A 14,985-nucleotide genomic window follows, 5' to 3' on the forward strand; every position below is an offset into this window, starting at 1 on the left:
TATGATATTGAAACTTTGTGTTGGTATCAAAAAATCACAGAAAAAATGCATTTGTTTGACACTGCAAGAGTTAGACTTTTAACTTACATTTTAACTTTACAAGTGTCTTCAAATAATATCTTAACTATGAAAGTAAATAATAATTGGGACAGTTGCTGCACGCTTAACTTCAACACCGTTTAATTTAAAGTCCTTTACATAAATTTAATTAATAATATAAAGATTCATATTAATTGCGAAACACTGAGAAAAAAGCGGATATGAAAACCCTTTATACAGATGCTATCAGTTTTGGCTCATTGACGGTTTTATTTACAGCTGGTTAGGTTTGTAAATTATAACAATATCCTTATGGTATATGTATGTATGTTTTTTTATTATTCGTTTACCAAATGGAAGAGAAACTTAACTATAAAGTTCAGTTATGTGTAAACTGATCCCGTAAAATAAAGCTAGTATTAATTAGTACTTCACTCAAGTGACTATTCTTTATTATTTCTCTGAGAAACATTCAAGGTGGTAAGCCGTATATAACAACTGTACTCAACTTCATTTATAAAGCATACCAAAGGGGGCGGTTTTATTCAAAAGCGCCTGGCATATTATAGAATTATATGTTTTTAAAAGAGTGGCTCGTGGTTCTGCTCCCATACAGCTCCTCTTAAACATCAACCCCCTTAAACAGCGCGGATCGACCGGGCGTCATAAACATTTGTCATAATTAACACAGATCAGGCACTCAGCATTCCTAATGAACGCTCTGATGCAGTGGCCCTCCCACCAGCGAATGGCTGACCCCTCGGCTAATCCAATTTGGCTAATCTCATGCATAACTAGTTCGACCGCAGATCGAGTATTCTAATGACGGGTGCAATTTTAGTTCTGATGTCAATTTTAGTGATTCGATTTCGAATGCCAGCCTGAAAACTGGTACTTTTTGTCAACGCAGATCGTTGCGTATGGCATTGACTTGGATTTTCTTGCGATTTTGGTGCATAAATTGAAGTGTCGACCTGCGATCAGGGAGCAAAGTGTCCACCGTATCGATCAAAGAGAAGAGGGCGATTTGAGAAGTAGTGACTGATAGATATATACAAATCGCTCCCACATGGGGATTCTAGGCGAACCAGTTCGGATCCAAAGTACTGTGGCTGTGGTGGCAATAAAAATCGATGCTCATAAACGGAGATCGATGCAGAATCACTTAGCGCGGTTTTAATCGCGTGAGAATGCCTGAAAACCGCCCGAGTGCAACAGATTCTCAGGTTTCACTTCAAAAGACTGAGCTGAAAGCGATTGCAGAGGCGTTTCGCAGCGCTCCCAATTAAATAATTTACAATTTTCTAGATTAGGCGCCGCCTCCGACCAACGACATTGAACGTAGTCAGGGGCTATGAGTCAGATCTACGTTCATATATCTCGTACCCGAGACTCTTGAGACTTAGATCCGGTTTGGCTTGGGGCTTGGGGCTTGGGGCTTGCCGGAGTCGTCGGTGGAAAAGCTGGCCCGCTGACACGCACGCTGTTTAAGGAGAGGATCCCTCCCCGCGGCCGAGAACGTTGGCCAAAAGCAATTAGCGGCCCAAACAAATGTGAGAGACAATTCTCAGAAGTGCCTATGCATTGCAATCGCATAATTCGCTGTCAAATCGCACGCGCTTTCCAGGCATACCCTTGCGAGGGGTGTTCGCAATTTTATTGGCCCGGCTAACCGAGTTTTATGCTTAGAAGATCCGTAAATGGCTTACTTTAACAAGTCTTAATATATTAAATAGGTTTTTAATTGCCTGCTGACATGCTGGGACTGCTTAATTTTAGACTGGTTAAATTGCTTAATTAATACTTTAAAAGATTGAACAAATTCGTATACTTATCTTATTGTATTCTATTGTATTATTCTGATATTTATTAACATATTTGAATTATGCTTCAGTTAAGTCCTGAACATAACAAAGAATAATAATTATATAAAACAATCAACCTCCAAATATGTATTAAAATAAAGCGAAGATTCCATGAGATTTTTACCCTCGAAAAATCATTTCTTAAGTAGGGTATTTGTAGCCTTTACTTAACTTGCAGTCATTTTTGAGGCGTTTTCGAAGTTGCGTTTTCGGCTTGAAATAATTAATGCGAACTGGTGTTAATTTATGGTTGTCGCTTTCTGCGCTGCAATGGCAACATTGCGTGGCATAATCACAAAACTCAATTGGAGGTTGGGCACTGACAGAGGGATCAGAAGTCGGCGATCTCTGGCTGCTTGTTAGCGATTTCCTGTCAACCCACGAATTTTCTGGCTCATTGTGTATCTCAGCCCGAGTTCTATGATTTATGGTGGAAAATCGCCAGCAAGTGCACATTTGATTCCGCAACTGATGGTGCTGATCATTACTTACCATGTCAAGGAGTGTTGCCATTTTTTGAAAACAGTCCGCGGTAAATTTATTATTTACAAATTTATGGGAAGAAAAATTGTTAGTTCTGAACGTTACCTAAGCTCGCAGCTTTTGACCATTTGATTTATTTATCAGGCTCTATATTCCGCAAAAGTGAGATACAAAATGTTTATAATATTTCAAAAAAATATTTCATAATAGTTAATATAAAATATTCTATCTTTGATTGCTATCCTGATTCGTTGTTGTGTGAAAAATATCGGAACACCGATATTTTGAATGGTTGGGCATCATAACTTTCCCTTATTATAATCATTTCCCAAATAGGATAACTAACAATTCTAATTTTTTCCACATAAGACAATAAAATTCTTTTATACCTCGGCAATATTTACTTTCCATAAAATGTGTAAGTTTTTAAACATTTTTTATTTGACAAACAATTTCTAAACATTACATGACTAAGCAAATAAATTAATTATAGAACGAACAAAATAAATAAAGATGAGAGGCACTCTTAACCCTAGACTCCTAGACTCCTTCTAAGGTGCGATAGCTGCCGGAATCGAAGCTGTGACCGCCCGCATACATGGGAACCATGTGCTTCTTGTCCTTGCGCACCATGTTCTGGACCAGAGTGGCCGACGCCGCCCCCTGTTCGTCCTCCTCGAAGTCCTCAAACTCCTCCTCTAGGCTCTTTGGGAACAGAACCGGCCCGGACTTTTCGGGTCTATGGACTCGTGGCTTCTGCTTGGGATGCTGGGGCCGCAGCTTCTTGGGCTTGCGGTGGAAGTAGCTGGAGTAATCGGGTCGGGAGTAGGACTTGGACACCCCCTTGTACTTGTAGTGCTTCAAGCCCGGAGTGGTGTGGACCACCTTCTTCTGGTGAACGTGGTTGGAAATGCTCTCGGGGATGCTGACCCTGGGCTTTGAGGGTGAGAAACTAGTGTGCAGCGATTGCTGGGGAAGGGAAGGCTTGTGTATGTAGTTGTGGGGTATCTCCTTGGGCTTGTAGTGCTCGTAGAAATGGGAGTGCGCCGGGGATCCTGTGGTGTAATGGGGTCGGTACTCCTTGGGCTCATTCACAATCACCGCCTTCCAATCGCCCTCCTGCACCGCGTAAGTGGGGTGAAGTTTCTGCGAGTAGTCCTCTAACTTATGGGCAGCGGCTATTTGCTTGTAGTAAGTATCCCTGGCCTGCTGCAGACGGTCCCTGATGCCCGGATCCATGTCCATGGGCACCTGCTTGATCCTGGCGTGCGGCTTGATCTCAATCAAGCTGGGGATCTTCGGATGGGAGTGAGTCAAGTCCTCGATGGGTCTCTTCAGAGGCTTGATGTCTGAGCTGAGCACAATGTGTTCCTGATCCTTACTGTAGTGGTTGATCTTTGACTGCGAGGTGTCATCGTTAACGTGGTTGCTGCCCTCCGGGCTCTCAGTGATGGGATGCGAATTGGCCCCCACTGTCTTCACAATCGCATTGAATCCCTTCTTGGCATCTGCTGTGTAGTGCACCGTTCGTATGGAGCCGTCTGGTTCCAGTATGCTGTAGTGACCCTTGACCCCATCGCCATCGCGGGACTCCCACTGGGATTTCACATCCCCGGTGTGCAGATCCTTGACCCCGTAGCTGAATGCGTAGCCCGGATGCTCCTGAAACGAATAATTTGATATGAATAAAAAGGCGCTGGCTTTTAAAACGCCACGAAAACGCGTACGTCTGTAATGGGCTTCAACCGCACCCAAAATTCGTACACGAACTATTCGAAACCCCAATGGCTATGTCAACGTCTGTAGAACTTTATATGTTTTCACGTCGACCAGCAAAAAAATGCCGAAAAAATGAAACAAATGCAACTTTTTTGTGTCAAGGCAAAAACGCGTGCTGTGCACAGTTTGAAGGCAATTGGAGGAGGCCCCTGGGTTGGGTTTTTTATTTTCGATTCTTGGGGGATTGGGTATTCTTTTGATCTGCAGCCGACACTTAAACTTTTAATTAGGAGGGCAGCTTAACCCTAGAAAGGTAAATCCAAATTGTTATATAAAATTAGGGATATTTTTAATGCATATTACAGCTTTTTCCCACAAGGGTTTTGTGGAGCTCAAACGCGTTTAATTTAATTGGCTTTATCATTTTTGATAATAATAGTGTTAAATGCAAATGACTAGTTTAAACCGAAATGACATTCTAGATAGGTATTTATAGCCTTACTGCCACGCATTAACCCCATAAAGCTAGCCACTAGCGTAACAAAAATTTACATAAATTCAATTAATATAAAATGTAGAGCATTCGTTGTCACTTGGACACGTTTGTTTTATGACTATGCTGCTGCTCGTGTTTTCCCCTTCTTTTCTGGCACCTTCAGTATTTCCACGGCAAATTGCAAAAGTTTTTCGCATGCTTGGCGCTGGCTTCAATTAAGCGCAGACGTCCATAAATGGCCACGCACACAGACGCTGGCTGCCTAATCTTTTCCATTTCTTGGCCGACTTGCAGTAGTGGCTTAAAAAATGGCTAACTGCTAACTATTGGTTACCTTTCGGGTGCTGCTGCTGCTGCTACCTATCAATTTTAACTCCCCGCTCCGCTGTCGCTGTCCGGGAGAAACAAATGATTACAAGCGAGTGTAACTTGAGCGGCAGCCGTCGCACGCATGTCCCTCTACGCAAGCCACAGTGGAGCTTTGCTATAGGGAAAAAACCTTAAGAAGGCATTGAAATGGCAAATGAGGTTCTAGTTACTAGCTTTCTTAATGCACATTTCGTTATATAACTTTCAAAATTATTTATATATATTATATGAGAGTTAATATGCGCTGCTTGAATTACAGTTTAAGCAATTAAAAGTTTGCGATTTTTGCGATATCTATAACTGCGAGGCGGAAAAGCGCCTAAATTTACAATTAATGCTGGAAGCGCGTGGTGATTCGTGAATATAAGTTCCACTAATCGACGCCACACTGCGCGTTATAAATATATATATCTGAGAGCCTGGATATATGGTGGCTTTAATAAGAGTTGCATAAGGCGGCGCGCTGGCGCAGTGGTGGCCACCCAAAGAGATCATTGGGAGCAGCGGCCGCGGTTGGTGGCCAATTTCGCAGGCAACTTTGTGGGTGCGTGTGAACTTTAACTCATAAATTTATGGGTGACCAATTTATGATTTGACTAACTGGCTAGCTGGGCGTATGCGCAATCGCTTCGCTGCGCTCCACAATTAAATGCAAATTACGCATACGCCGCGTTGTCAACATTTTGACAACAAATCGCCCGACAGATCGTGGGAGCACACAGCGCCGATTCAAATCAAAAATTTGTGACAGAGGCGACAGTTCCAAAGGCGTTTACCCGTCGAAGCGACCGACAGACAGACGGACAGACAGCATGGAAAACATTTTAACATTTTTCGAAAACGCACCTTGTCGCCGGCCCGAAAACCGATACAAAAGAAAAGAATTCAATCTCGCCTTCGGGCCACCTTTCGCTTAACTTGGCCCGTAGGTGCAGCAGCCACAAGCTGCGTTATATAGCCATATATGGCGCCCCCGATCGTGTGTGCACGCAAAACGCATTTTCGCATTTTCGCAGTTTCGCAGTTTCGCCTTTTCGCGATCTTGCCATTTTGGCTACCTGCCAGCTTCTACCACTTAACCCCCTGGATTCCCCTGAGGAAAAAAGACAATGGACTGGAAGTCAGGTCGGGCTAGCAAGTTGATTTATGTGGGCGTCGGTGGAGGCGGCTGTAGCCATCGAAAGATACAGTACTGAACATTCTGCAGTCGCACGACAACATTCACTTTCAATGGCGGAAAATGCGTTTTCACGATCGCAAGATTAGCAAAATATTTATGCGTGCGCGAGGGGACTCCGACTTAAACTGCTTTGATGTAGTAATCCGGGCCTGGTTCCGCTCTACTTTCTGATAGATCGATCAAATTCGTAATTAATTGTGAGCCGTCAGATGATTTATTTGATTTAAAAGTGCTCTAACGATCGATTTTGCGGACAGCTGTCCAATGTTATTACCCCAAAAAGCTATTTTTCTGGTAATAATTTTTGTCTAAGGCCATTAATTAAACTGTTGGTGTGCGATACGAAATTTTTAAATTATTAACAATGGGGGCTTATCTTGTAAAATTTTAATTCATTTCAAAGCATGGTTCATGAAAAAATACTTCTGGGTTACAAAATTAATGATTCTGTAGATTCTGTTAAAAAATATGGAAATTGCTAATTTTGTATAAGTAGGTAGAATCGGAAATAATAAATTGTTGAGTTATCATATGAGTTATGGTTACATGTTATTTATAATTGTAGTTACTATAAAATACATAGTTGTTCCCCTTTTGCATTATTTTCCCAATCTATTCGTAAAAGAGCGTTTACTACTTAGGCTTAAAGCATGCACTCGAATGGAGTTACTTTTCCATTTTTTGTGGGCCCGCTTACTTACATATTGCGGGGCGTACTCCATGGTTTCGTCATCGTCATCGGCGACCACAACAGGTGCACCGCCCCTAACCGCCCCGATGGGCGGGGGGCGTGTCCCCAGGCAGATCAAAGCAAGCAGGATGGGCGGCAAATGGGTCGTTATCTGCAAAAAGGCATTTAGCGGAATATGAATGCGTTTTTATCAATCGAGCGCTTAATAAACGGAGCGATAAAACGAGTTAAGCAAACACACCGAACAGTTAATAAATTGCCTACAAAATCATTACGCGAGCCCAGAGGAAAAGGAGAGCCAAAAATTAATTGACTAACGATCCAAGGAACGTGTTCGGGGATTGGCCGGGATCCCGATCCCAGACCATGTCATACAGCGTTGTGACAGTTGTCAAATGGTAATGGCAAATACACCTTGCATCCCGCAGTTCCAGCTCCAAAATTAGCCAGACAGACGAACGGACGGACAGACATACGGACACCGGGCACATTTGTACCGGGCATATGACAGCAAATGCCTGTCCAGCGAAAAGTTTTGGAGATTGATGGTTTTGCTTAAGACCAGTAGCCCAACTGAGCCCCGATCTCGATTTCAATTCGATTTGATTCGATTCGTTGGAAACGAAAAAACGGGTCTGACAGGATGGCGGGTACAATTCAATTTTCCCAATTGCAATTGCCCCGCATTTGTTTCTCTCCAAATTGCAAATATTTTTTGGACATTTTCGATTTTTGCTGCGAGTTGCGAGCTGCGATCTGCGATCTGCGAATTGCGAGATTGGCATGTGTCGCTGCTTTGGGGAGGTTTCGCTTTGGGTTGCTTTAATTAGCACACAGACGATGGCCATTCAAATCGCTGCCGGCAAGATTTGTCAAGAATGGCACGATCGGCATGCCAGTGGAATTGAGGCGAAGTCCGTTTCGGCATAGCTGTCATAGTTAAATGAAGTGTGTACTAACAAATCAGCAGGCATCACGCACCAGTGCACTGCAGTGTTCAAAAGCTGTTCAAATGAGTCTGTACATTTACAAAAAATCTTCAACAATTCAAAGCATCTTTTCTCTGGATTGCCTTTTAACTGAAATCCTCAATCGCGTGTTATACTTTAACACAAATCAAAATAACTTTGCCTCGCTTATATTAACAAAGTGGAATTAAACGAGAGAACAAATCAGGGTTACTGGAGCTAACGAAGTATGATCAATTTCATGAGGTATTTAATTCTTAAAATTAATTACAATCTCAGAAATTATATAAATAAGTGTGCTTTTAAACTAAAAAAAATTATATGAAAAACTAAAGACGACTTGTGAACCGTACATCAAAATATAATATTATATGGAAAGTAACACTTGTGATAGTAAAAGGTTAGTCATTTTTCAATTTTAAAAGATGTTTCTATAGACGGAAGGTAAGCTAAATATTGTTAAAACAGAAACTGTGACTCATCTTGCAAGTACACAAACTATTATTTAGTTATTTCACTAAAATGTATTGCAGTCTTTTAACTTTTCCAATGCTGACAAGATAAAATATTTATTTGAATAAAGCTTATATCGAAATGGGTATATATTGTTTTAATTGTTCAATGCGCAGGAATTGTATTTGCATTCGCAGATATTTTTTAGACTTTCACTCAAAGTGAAAGTTTGCATTTCTTAGCTTTCGCTCTCGATTTCCAATTGCAAAAAAACTTGGATCAGCCGATAGCCAATTCCTAGCCTTCACCCACTGTCATTTTACTTAGCACTTACATAGAACCGCATGTCGCTTAAACACTCAACTCGAGTTATTCTGCGGAAATCGCGTCACAATTACACTGGCGTTTTAAAACGCTGACAAATCGCTCCTCTGCGATCCGCTGCCGTGGTCTCAATGTCAAGGACAAAAACGTAATTAAAGCGTTGGCGCGGCATTGCCAAAGTATTTATAGATGAAGACGAGGACCGGCACAAGGCACAACACTTCGGTTTCGATTCGCTTCGTTTTCCCGGCGACAAGATTTTCCGGCTTCACCGGTTCCACTTCCAACGTCCAATGCCCAATATCCAACGTCTAACATCCAACTTCCAAGTCCCCAGACGACAGACGCAACCAACTGCGATGAGCAGCACATTGCAGATGGCAGCTGCTTTGTCGCTTCCTAAGCTCGGTCTAATTGACAATTATTCGCCGTCCGGGAGCTCCTCGTTCCGAAACCCGTTTGAGCACCGATACCGCCAACCTAACTATCCATATATGTATGTTGTGCGAATTTATATATAAATATATATATACATATATAAGTATATGTCCCATGCTCCCCGATTTGGGCGCCCCAACTTTTGGTTTCAGGCGCCGCCGAGCGGCAAGTAAAAGTCGTCGTCGACGCTTCGCTGCAGCTGTCTAATGGCATTATAAAATTTATACCTGCCAGCATTACGTTTCGACTTTACATAAATTAATGGCGATTTGCTCTGCGAGTTTGTCGTGTCTCCACTTCGCCAGTTAATCCTGGTAATCCGTATCAAAATCAAGTGCTGGCGACCAAACAGCGGCGTAGCTACAAATTTCGCATGGGAAGACTTCACAGAGTCTGGTTTATTAAATGGCCAGGTAGGTCCACTATTGACAACATTTCTATCCTTTTTCCGTATTCTAGTATTCTCATAGGGGATTTATGAACCTATTATATTTTGTAAATTCCATACGAGATTTATTGACCCATGATATTACGTCTATAAGAAAAATGTAATATAAAATTGGGGGATAAAAGCTTCCCTTCTTGATTATAAACAGCTACGCTTGTTTATTCCAATAAAATTATACATATGGTCAATACTACACGTGTAAAAATAAGCTTGCTTTAGTCAGGTAAGTTGGTTGCATTGTTAACTACTGTTGGTTTCAGATCGATTTCGTCGGGTAAGTCAGCACCTTGGTTCCTAGTGCAGCTGCTTCACGCTCACGTAGCTGCTGGCGTGTCCTCCGTGTCCGTATCCGCCGTAGTGCGCCACATCGTGACCGTAGCCGTAGTCGGCGCCGTAGACATCGCCGTGTCCGTAGCCCTTGTGGTAGACCTGGGGGTGGTGGGCGTGGCCCAGCTTCTTCACCACGGCATTGAAGCCATTGTGGTCATCGGCGGTGTACTCCACCACTCGGGTGGTGCCATCGGATTCCTTGAGGGAGTAGCTGCCCTTCACCTTGTCGCCATCCCGCGTCTCCCACTGGCTCTTCTGGTCTCCGGTGTGGGCATCCTTGACGCCGTAGTCGAAGTGGTACTTGGGATAGTGGTAGGGCTCGTGCTTGTCGTATCCGTATCCGTAGCCCGAGTGGCCGAGACTCGGATAGCCGTGTCCGTAGACGCCACCGTAGGCACTGACCACATCGTGATCGTAACCGTAGCCCAGGCTCTTGTGGACGGGTCCTTCGTGCTTGGTCACCGAGCTGTAGCTGGTGGCGTGTCCTCCATGGGGAGCTGCCCAGCTGGATCCCACCAAAAGGGCAAACAACAGACCTCCGCAAAAGGAATTCATATCGGTGTCAGTATCGATCACGTAATCGCTGTTTTCCAATCGGAACTTTGATGATGTCTGCTGGTTCTTGGGGTGCTCACCTAGACTTTATATAGCCATCGAAGACTCTGGGGCAACAAACCATCGGGTGGTCATTCTCTTGGCCACACCATTCACCAATCGAGCTAGCTGATTTGATAATTACCTCACTAATTCGTACTTATTATTATTGTTTCGGCCATTGAGCTCTATTGAAAATCCGCACATTTTATTTAAAGCTCAATCCGTTACCATTCTGATAGAAATAATTAATTATATTAGATCCGAAATGTTTTTGTTAGTTCTTTCGATGGGTTTGGCGTTTAGTCAAAGAGAAGGGAAAAACTAAGGCAAGAACTTATTGCTTAATTTACCAAAATGAATTATGATTGAGAATGTGAACTAGTGAAGGCTGCAGCTTTCGGTTGAAACAAATAGGAAATGAAAATTCCCTTGCTATCCACATAGACCCTATTTTTTTATAAACCTGTTAGTTGCAAAGTTGTTAAGTTAAGTGCTACTTTATTAATTAGCAAAGGCATTAGTTGCATATTTCATATAAGTGGTATGTGGTACAAAATAACAAATGTATTACTACTTTTAGAACTTGAAATTAAGTTTTATATATGTCTGTTATTCCTACAAATAGCTAAACAATTTTAGCAATAAACGTGTTGAAAATAACACAAGCTAGGCATATCTGCTCACATTTACACGCATTTTAAATTTCCAACCGAAAAGTCTTTTAGCCTTGTAAGTTATAGGTATTGAATATTATTATCGATAAGTTAACACCAAATCGGAAGCTCTGGGTGCCCCACAGCAGACCCCCTGGGCAGAAACACCGACCGATTGGACCGATCTGTCCGCCCAACCCTGCCCTCCCCCTCTAGGCCCCTTACCATACCGCCCGTCTCAAGGTCATTTGGAGTGAAGTAGGCGAAAAAGAGGGTCCAACCGAAGAAACGCAGCGAGGCGAGGCGAGGCGCTATGGCTAAGCAATTTGAAAGCGGGCCACACTTGTTGATTGATTTCTAAGCAACAAAAACGAAAAGCGTTGCGTTTTTCAAGCATTTGAGCGATGTTCACGCCCCGTTTAATGGTGTTGTTGTTGCTGGCAAGTTTTAATTTGCCAATCGACCGCTCAAGATTATGAATACGAATGAGGAAAAATGAAAATTGGCACAAAAATTCGAAGCATTTTTTATACCCATTTTTGGGGCTCTTACTTTTTTCTAGCCTATTTAGCCCCGAGTGTAAAATGTAATTAATCGATCCATAGAATGACCAGAAGTATAAAAGCATTGGGCATTGACTGGTGATCACAACAGTTCCAATCGCGATTTAGGCCAAGCAAGTCAATCAGAAACCAACGAAAATGGCCCACCAATTGACCATCCTTTGCTGCGCACTCCTGGGCGTGGCTGCTGCTAGCTACATCCCTCATGGCGGATATAATCACGGACACGGAGTGGGCTATAGCATCCACACGCATCACGAGGCACCCAAGCAGTGGCACGATCACCTCCAGGGTCACCACCAATGGGTGGAGGCTCCAAAGGCCCACTCTTGGGGCACAGTTCAGGATCACCACCACCAGCAGTGGGCACCAGTCGCTTCGCACGACAGTCACAACCAGTGGAGCCACCACGAGGAGCCCCATCACCACCCCAAATACGAATTTAACTACGGAGTGAAGGACACCAAGACCGGAGACATCAAGCAGCAGTGGGAGACCCGGGATGGCGACAAGGTCAAGGGAGGCTACACCATGAAGGAGGCTGATGGACGCACCAGGATCGTTGAGTACACTGCCGACGCCCACAACGGATTCCAAGCAACCGTGAAGCATGTGGGGCACGCCAGTCCCTTGCAGCACAGCCACGCACATGGACATGGACATGGCCAGGAGTACGGACATGGACATGGTCACGCCACAAGCTACGTGGATGTCAAACAGGACACCAGCAGCAAGTGGGAGGACAAGAGCGGCAAGTGGTGGTAAAGGAGCTGAACAAACTGACTGACTGCAAGCGAATCGGACCGGCTTCATTATTGTAAATAATAACTTCAAAATTGTTAACTTAAATTGTAGGTAAATAAATCAAAGTGCAGAAAAAAGCTACATATCAAATCAGTTTACTACGTAAACTTTTTACAATAGTTCTGGGTGTGAATGAGAGAAATATTCTGAGATGAGAGAATCCCACCGACCACGAAAAGAAATCTTAATTGAAGTAACTGCTATACATTCGTTACGGCGGAAGTGGAAGCCTTAGTGTCCCGCAGTCTTTTGTATCCCTGCTCACATATGGTTGTTCGAAAGATCTTACAGGTGAAAAGAAATTTTCTCCTTCTAAAATCTCTTCTCTTGGAACTCTGAATTTGTTTCCGGTGTGGATTCTCTCTCTATAACTTTGCCTGGCATATGATCGGCCTTCAGCCGACCACTCTCCAGATCCAGCATTATCTTTATGGCTTTCATAAGAACGAATGCCATTAACATTTTTTTCTGACCCCGCTTAGGTTTACGGGACATTTCTGCTATTATAAGTCTGCTGAGAAACAACTCCTGAAAAACTAAATCATTGCGCTTACTTTTCGATTAAATTGAGAAAAAAAAGAAAGACCATAGGTAAATACCCCAGATCAGTAAAACTTCTCTAGTTTAGTCAGCTTAAATTAAACCTTTCTGTAAATTAATCTAAATTTAAATAAAGAGAAGATTCCCTTATAAGTATAAAATAAACTATGAGACTTTGTAGCGCAGTGTAACATACATTATAAATCTACTTTACATTACTTTTCGTCTAACAGAGTGTCTGCGTGTCAAAAAATGAGACACCTAGCGGAAGTGTACAGAACTGCGAAGCACACTGCTTATCATCCGGCCAAGCAGTTTATAACATGAAAAGCAGTTCATTCAGTATTCATTCGCGCCTTTTAATTAATTTAAAGCGAACTATTTGTGCTAGGCTCTACTGTTACATTTATCATCGAAAAACTATTCAGTTATATAAAATGTTTGTCAATACCAGCTGCTTGTGTCTTTGGCAAGTTGAAAATAAGTGTCTTTAAAGCAACCGCGAATAAACTTTGTCATCTGGTCCACAGAATGATGGAATGCTGTCCAATGTAAGCCCGAGCATCTTGCCCTCGTCATATAAATTCATCAATTAAACATTAATTTATGCCGTGGAGCAAAGTTTTGCGGTCCCATAAATCTGAGAGGGCCGCTTGCTCAGAACGCAATCGCCGGAGTCGGTGGAAAACCGAGCTGAATGCCTGAGGTCAGGCATCCCGAGGTCCGAGATGATTGAAGTCGCCGCCCCGGGAAAATTCCACTTCCAATGCTCCGAGGATAATACTGCCACCGAAATGTAAATGATGTTGAAACATTTATTGGTTACAGAGAGAAAATTTCGACGCCGTGATAGGCGACAAACTGTTGACAGTTTGGATCCCGATATGCCAGGGATATGCGGATTGCGGATTTATTTGCCGAGCCAGTGGTGGGGCATGTGTGCGGAGAATAGGGCGGCGGGAAAGGGCAAATCCTTCTTCGGACCTTTGGCTCATAATTTGCAGATGCTTCACACACCGTCCAGTTGGGGCCCTCCACTCCAATTTTTCGCCTTTATATGGTTTCATTAAAAATGCAAATGAGCACTGGAGATTGCAATCGCGGTCGGCAACCAGGTGGGGTCAACACGAAAAAAAAAACCGATAAACAGAAAGGAAAGCTCACACAAAGACCGAAACGCAGACGGGAAATTTATGCCAAGGGTTCAGGGACAGAAATTTATTGTTTCCATCGAGGTGTATCGACTATGAAGCTGCTCATCTTCTGATCTTATCATTTTTTTAATGTCAAGCATTTGGACTCATCCACTCAAAAAGGGGTACAACTTTCAGCAGAAAACAGTTTACAGTTTTATCTATTTATCCTGCATAATTATCACTGCATTCCGCTAAGAACTGTTTCATAAGAAAGGTTACATTTATAGTTTAACCTGTTATAGTTTTAAAATCAAATTGTCACCAGACTTTCTTTGAAACATCAGAAAAATGTAGTTTAACTCAAAACCAACTAATTTTGTATTCCTTATTTACTTGTCAGCAACAACGAAAATGTAAAAATATGTTAACAGTTCATTGATTTGGTTTGTTGTCTGCGAAGGACGTGTCAGATCTTCCAGCTAGCTCCAGTTTCTCGCGGTGCATCCCAATTGCATTCTTTTCGTAATATAGTGCTGTTTCCCCTTTTCCAACTTTTTGTTGTCGCTTGGCCAAAGGCGTTCGCCAGACTCAGAATGGAAAAAACTGAAACAGAGACGGAAAAGAAGGAAAAGCAGCTCGAAAGCCGAATTAAATCGTCGAAAGTTCAAAATGAATGAAAAGCAGCTAGCGACGAATAAATGAATGAAACGAAAATGAATCCCGAAGGGAGTATTTGGGGTGTCGGCGAGGAGTGGAAAAGAGCAGCGCCTGGAAATACCGTTTCCCCCTTTGTGTCGCCTCCAGCTTTCAGTTTTCAGTTTTCAGTTTTCCGCCGACCATCCTGCCCTGTTGTTATGACAGGAGGGGCTTAGGAGTTCAGGGTGTGCGG

The 14,985-nt window shown here is 42.9% G+C and overlaps 3 protein-coding genes across 3 annotated transcripts; 1 reads left to right on the plus strand and 2 right to left on the minus strand.

The window, feature by feature from the left end:
* Positions 1-2,838: 2,838 nt before the first annotated feature.
* On the minus strand, positions 2,839-8,976 carry LOC120448542. Its single transcript, XM_039630589.2, has 3 exons — positions 8,598-8,976; positions 6,853-6,993; positions 2,839-4,049 (listed from the first exon to the last, which is right to left on the minus strand). Exons 1-3 carry the CDS (start codon positions 8,607-8,609, stop codon positions 2,928-2,930), a joined length of 1,275 nt encoding a protein of 424 aa, XP_039486523.1. The 5' UTR covers positions 8,610-8,976; the 3' UTR covers positions 2,839-2,927.
* A 664-nt stretch (positions 8,977-9,640) lies between these two features.
* LOC120447582 (adult-specific cuticular protein ACP-20) lies at positions 9,641-10,412 on the minus strand. Its single transcript, XM_039629050.1, has one exon. The coding sequence runs from the start codon at positions 10,356-10,358 to the stop codon at positions 9,768-9,770; it is 591 nt and encodes a 196-aa protein (XP_039484984.1). The 5' UTR covers positions 10,359-10,412; the 3' UTR covers positions 9,641-9,767.
* A 679-nt stretch (positions 10,413-11,091) lies between these two features.
* On the plus strand, positions 11,092-12,418 carry LOC120447581 (histidine-rich glycoprotein). The gene is made up of 2 exons (XM_039629049.1): positions 11,092-11,129; positions 11,200-12,418. Exon 2 carries the CDS (start codon positions 11,755-11,757, stop codon positions 12,379-12,381), a length of 627 nt encoding a protein of 208 aa, XP_039484983.1. The 5' UTR covers positions 11,092-11,129; positions 11,200-11,754; the 3' UTR covers positions 12,382-12,418.
* Positions 12,419-14,985: the final 2,567 nt, after the last annotated feature.

The sequence above is a fragment of the Drosophila santomea genome, chromosome 3L, assembly GCF_016746245.2.
Source record: "Drosophila santomea strain STO CAGO 1482 chromosome 3L, Prin_Dsan_1.1, whole genome shotgun sequence".
NCBI lineage: Eukaryota > Metazoa > Arthropoda > Insecta > Diptera > Drosophilidae > Drosophila > Drosophila santomea.